The sequence below is a fragment of the Hippocampus comes genome, unplaced genomic scaffold (assembly GCF_001891065.2).
Source record: "Hippocampus comes isolate QL1 unplaced genomic scaffold, H_comes_QL1_v1.1 scaffold429, whole genome shotgun sequence".
Lineage (NCBI taxonomy): Eukaryota > Metazoa > Chordata > Actinopteri > Syngnathiformes > Syngnathidae > Hippocampus > Hippocampus comes.
The window spans coordinates 51,348-55,862 of NW_017808402.1; the positions used below are offsets into that span (position 1 = coordinate 51,348).

At 56.3% G+C, this 4,515-nt stretch overlaps 2 protein-coding genes across 3 annotated transcripts in view; both read right to left on the bottom strand.

The window, feature by feature from the left end:
- The window catches only part of LOC109508254 (heat shock factor protein-like), a 5,344-nt gene extending 4,010 nt beyond the window's left edge, over positions 1-1,334 (bottom strand). The window contains exons 1-3 of the mRNA XM_019858135.1: positions 893-1,334; positions 257-365; positions 7-162 (exon numbers count right to left, since the gene is read on the bottom strand). Of these exons, the coding sequence (XP_019713694.1) occupies positions 7-162; positions 257-365; positions 893-1,018 (391 nt within the window). The 5' untranslated portion in view covers positions 1,019-1,334. The remainder of the gene's footprint in view (positions 1-6; positions 163-256; positions 366-892) is intronic.
- A 730-nt stretch (positions 1,335-2,064) lies between these two features.
- On the bottom strand, positions 2,065-4,072 carry jtb (jumping translocation breakpoint). Of its 2 annotated transcripts, none has more exons than XM_019858170.1 (5): positions 3,656-4,072; positions 3,539-3,579; positions 2,659-2,744; positions 2,500-2,576; positions 2,065-2,431 (listed from the first exon to the last, which is right to left on the bottom strand). In XM_019858170.1, the coding sequence occupies exons 1-5, from the start codon at positions 3,745-3,747 to the stop codon at positions 2,275-2,277; spliced, it is 453 nt and encodes a 150-aa protein (XP_019713729.1). In that variant the 5' UTR covers positions 3,748-4,072; the 3' UTR covers positions 2,065-2,274. The 2 variants fall into 2 exon arrangements, with proteins under 2 accessions (XP_019713729.1, XP_019713728.1); XM_019858169.1 differs by having other exon boundaries at positions 2,500-2,579; positions 3,656-4,068.
- Positions 4,073-4,515: the final 443 nt, after the last annotated feature.

The following is a 4,515-nucleotide window of genomic DNA, read 5'->3' on the forward strand; positions in this document are numbered from 1 at the left end:
GGCGGCGTCTCGCCGGCGTTCGTACGTTGGTGACTTTGCGTTTGATGTGCTCCAGCAAGCTCTCTTGGCCTCTGACGAAGAAGGGGTGTTGGAACTCCGTGTCGTCTCTCTCGGGCTTCAGCAAGCCGCCTTGCTCCATGTGGACCACCTTGCGGAAGCCGTCTGGGGGCGGGGGGAGAAAAGCCAGCGGCCTGCGGTTGGGCCAAGGCTCGGAGAGCAAAGCTGAGCGAGCCGTTCGGCACGAGCTTGTACTCACACATGTTGAGCTGTCGAATGAAGCTGGCCATGTTGTTGTGCTTGAAGAACTTGGGCAGGACCTCTTTGGAGAAGCGACCCTGATCGTACACGTGGAAGCTGGTTCCGCTCTGGCACGGGACAAACCAGACAAGAAGTCGTCGACAACGTTGGGACGGCCCAGCGAGTTCATTCGCCTTTGGAAGGACGCCGCCAGCTGCAAATCACTCGACTCACTCGACGCTCGGACGTCGACTTCTGCAAACCCGTACGCCGAATCGCCCGCTCCGACGGCAAATTGGACTCGGCAACGTGAATACAAGAGGGGGAACGGGGCCGATCGAGCTGGAGAAAAGTCGACTCGTTCGTACAAGTATCCGCATCGCACCCGTCAACGGGGCGGGCCTAGTTGGTTTCTGCGACGGTGCGCGTCGGATCAATTTTACTGGCCGGCCACAATTGTTCTTGCGGTACCTCATCAAGTCGTCTGGCGGCGCTGCGCTCACCTCGAAAGACTCGGCCACTTGGCTCTCGCGGCTAGCAGCTAGCGCCCCCCCCCCCCTTTCCTGCGCTTTAAACTGAGCCAGCGCGACACCGCGCGGGACCGGGCTGCCGCGGTCGGGGCGAAACGGACGAGATCAGAGTGCAAAAGTCGTACCGGGCTCCAGCAGATGAGCGGGTCCGTGTCGGGGTCTTCCACCAAAGTCCACAGCTTGCCGAGGAAGGCCGGGACGTTGCTGGCCGCCAGCAGCGAGCCTTCCACCGAACCTCTCGCGGAGTCCATCGGCAGGCAGGAGCGAGCAAAGGCGATCCGGGCGGCTCGGGCCACGGGACCGGTTCCGACGTCGTCGCTAATGTCGGTCCAAAGCCGCAAAGGCAACTTTCGCGACTCCGTTGGAAAATTCCAAACGAGCGACTGCGCAGCAACAGCGGCGCCACCGACGTCGCGCGGTGATGACGTCGCCGCCAAACGCCCCGGCGCGATGTGCCAAAAATGAGTGCCACAGGCTGCGTTTTGCACACATTTCAAAATGAGCCCAAAACACAAATTGCGTTTCGCACAGCTTTATTTTTCCCACACGTACGAGACGGCCGACAAGAATGTCGGAGGTTTTGTTTTTTTTTTTTTTTTTTTTTTGCCGCAGATGAGCCAAAACAAGGCAGAGATCAAGACCGAGTTGAAGCGTTTCTTGACCTGACGCCGACCCCAGTGGCATAGAGCAAGCGCACGGAGACCGAATTACAGTTCCCAAAGGTGGTGATGGCGAAATGAAGCTTCGCAAAGCACCGAAGCTCTCCTGCCAATTGCTTTGCGCGTGGGTCCCCGACTTCGTTGTGCATCGTTCACTCAAAAAATGGACGCATTATTGCTACGGCAAAATCGAGGGGCCGTGCAGTCAAATCAACAGAATGAAATCGGTTCGTAGGCTAAAAACAACGACAAGACGACCCTCGGTGGCAATAATGCAGCTTTGGAAGTCGGTCTGGAGTGCAAACGTGCCCTAAGAAATGCCAACTTCCTAAGCGGTATGACATTCAAAATTGCCAGATATTTTACAGGAGCCTGAGATTGGAAGAGCAACGCTCTACGAAGTGTGCCTCCTGAACATGTCTTCAAGGGAACGTGCAACAAGGAAACATCGAGATTACACCCGTCGCAACGGAAAAGAAACGTACCGATCCGAGACGAGACCTTGGACGCAGCCTCGGGTCTCTTTTGTGAGGAAATCGCCAACAGCACCCGCAACGCGCCGCAAAGTCTCCGGCGCGATGAAACGAGGGTGTTCACAAAGCGGGCGGCGACACGGAGCAGAAAGTGGAGGAAAAGCATTTTGGGATTCAAACGAGTGATCTTTATTCAGCTGGGGAATATCATTGGAGCTGTTAAGAGTTCATTTGCACCTTCGCGGCAAAGCAAATGCAGCAGTCGTGTCGTGGCGAGCGTTCCGAGAGATGCCATCCTCCACATGGCGGGGGATTCCGGGGTCAGCGGCGGCGGCTCCTTCCGGCGTTTTGAGTTTCAATTCCAAGCCGACGCCGCTAGATGGACTCGATCTGTCGGCGGACTTTCTCGGAGGCCAGCCGGTCCAGCCGGCGCTGACGCAGGACCACCGAGACGGCCGACAACGCCGTCACCGACAACATGGCCGCCTCGAACTTCCAGAAGAGACGTTCCTCCATGACGGCCGAGCGGCAGCTGCGACGACAGAAGCCGACACGCGATGAGAACGCTTCTGGGCGCGCCGCGTGGCAACGGGATCGGACCTTTTGTACTCATCCCGGTTGGATTTGGTGCAGTTGACCTTTTCCATGTAGCCCGTGTGGCCGCACGCCGGCCTCGTCTTCTGAACACAAAGGCAAAGCTTTGTCAGTGCGCGCGGCCCCCCGCCCCCCGCAGCGTGGCCAGAGTGCCAATCCACGTACCGTCTGGAAGGCGTCGCACTGCGAGCACTCCACCGTCACCACAAACTCCTCCAGTAGCCAGCAGGGGGCGACGTTGACCTTGGCGGCTGCGTGATACCACACGACAAAAAGAATTGCTCGCGTGCGGGGAACGAGGCGGCCGGCTCGAAAGCGCCGCCGCCGGAACAAAGCGCTCGATAAATAAAGTCGAGTCGAGTGCCGAGGTGTGTCTGGAATCGGACTTGGGCGCCTTCAGCTTAGTGCCGCAACATGCCGGGCAACGGTGGGCTCGACTGGAAGACATGCGGCGTGACTGACGGCAAGAAGAAGAGGCGGAGAAGATCCCCAACTCAACTTCACCAGGTCTTTCCTACAAAGCAGGGAGAATCTCTCCTGCCCGGGAGCAGTTGCGCTTGTTTGAAGGTTTCTCGTTAGCTGAACATCTCGACTGATTTCCCATGAGCTGGACTATTTGTTGGCAGGAAGCTTGCAGAGTTTTCTTCTCCGGTCTGGTCAAGCATTTTGCCGTTCCAACACACATTTCAAACTCGGGTTGTTTGTTTCACGGCTCCCTTTTCCAGTGGGACTGAAATCAAGAGCCCGAAGGTGAGCTGCAACAATTCATCAAACCAGTTTTCCTTTTCAGACACGGTTCAACTTCAAATAGTCCAAATTCCAGCCTCTCGCCAATAAATAGTCTCCAACCGATGCCGTCCTCCGTGAAGGCAGACTTGTTTTTTTTTCTCCTCCCCCAAAGACGAACCCAATTCCAACGATTTGCACATCGCGTTCACCTCCATTTAATGGAACACACGACAAAGACGAGATAGTCGAGGTTCAAACTGAAAAACGTTGTTTGTCGCAAACGATGGCTTTTTTTGTCCGTGCGCGTGGCTTTTACCTGCGGGTTTGTCTTCAGCCAACAGGGCGGCTCCAAAGACTCTGAAAGGCAAGCCTCACAATCAGGGAAGAAAGGAGCGTGCGGGTTGGTGGGCCCGGCGAGCGGCAGGGCACCCACCTGAGGGCCACCAGGCCCCAGAAGAGAGCGTGCAGCGCCAGCACGCGAGGACGGCAGCACGCCAGCGGGACGCGCCGCCACGCGCTCTCCATCACGCGAGCGCCGATGCCGAAAGCGGGTCAAAGGCCGTCACGCCGCCTCAGACTTTAGCGCACGGACACGCGTCGCTACGTAGACACGGCACGGAATCCGACGTCCGCGTTGGATGTGGCGAGGAGGAGCCATCGGGAACCGTGGGAAGCGCTCCCTGGCGCTGCTTGGACAAGGAAGCAAACGTTTGACATGCAAACACCAACCCGCTGACGTTTGCGCAATGACTTTTCAACTTGGAGCAGGATGCCATCATTTTGGCGACACCATTTGGATGACTTGGAACTCATTTCCCTCAGAGGACAAATTAGGTATCGATGTCAAAGAGGGTCCAACACGAACCCCTTTTGGGTGGTGGGCCTGGTAGTGGGCCTGTACGTTCAAGACACATATTTGATGACGTGTAGGATTTCATATTAAGATATCCTTTATTTGTCCCACACTGATATGTAGTACTGAATTATCTAACCCTTTCAAAGAAGATTACTTCTGTGAAGATTTTTTTTTTTTTTTTCACGCCGCCTCAGACTTTAGCGCACGGACACGCGTCGCTACGTAGACACGGCACGGAATCCGACGTCCGCGTTGGATGTGGCGAGGAGGAGCCATCGGGAACCGTGGGAAGCGCTCCCTGGCGCTGCTTGGACAAGGAAGCAAACGTTTGACATGCAAACACCAACCCGCTGACGTTTGCGCAATGACTTTTCAACTTGGAGCAGGATGCCATCATTTTGGCGACACCATTTGGATGACTTGGAACTCATTTCCCT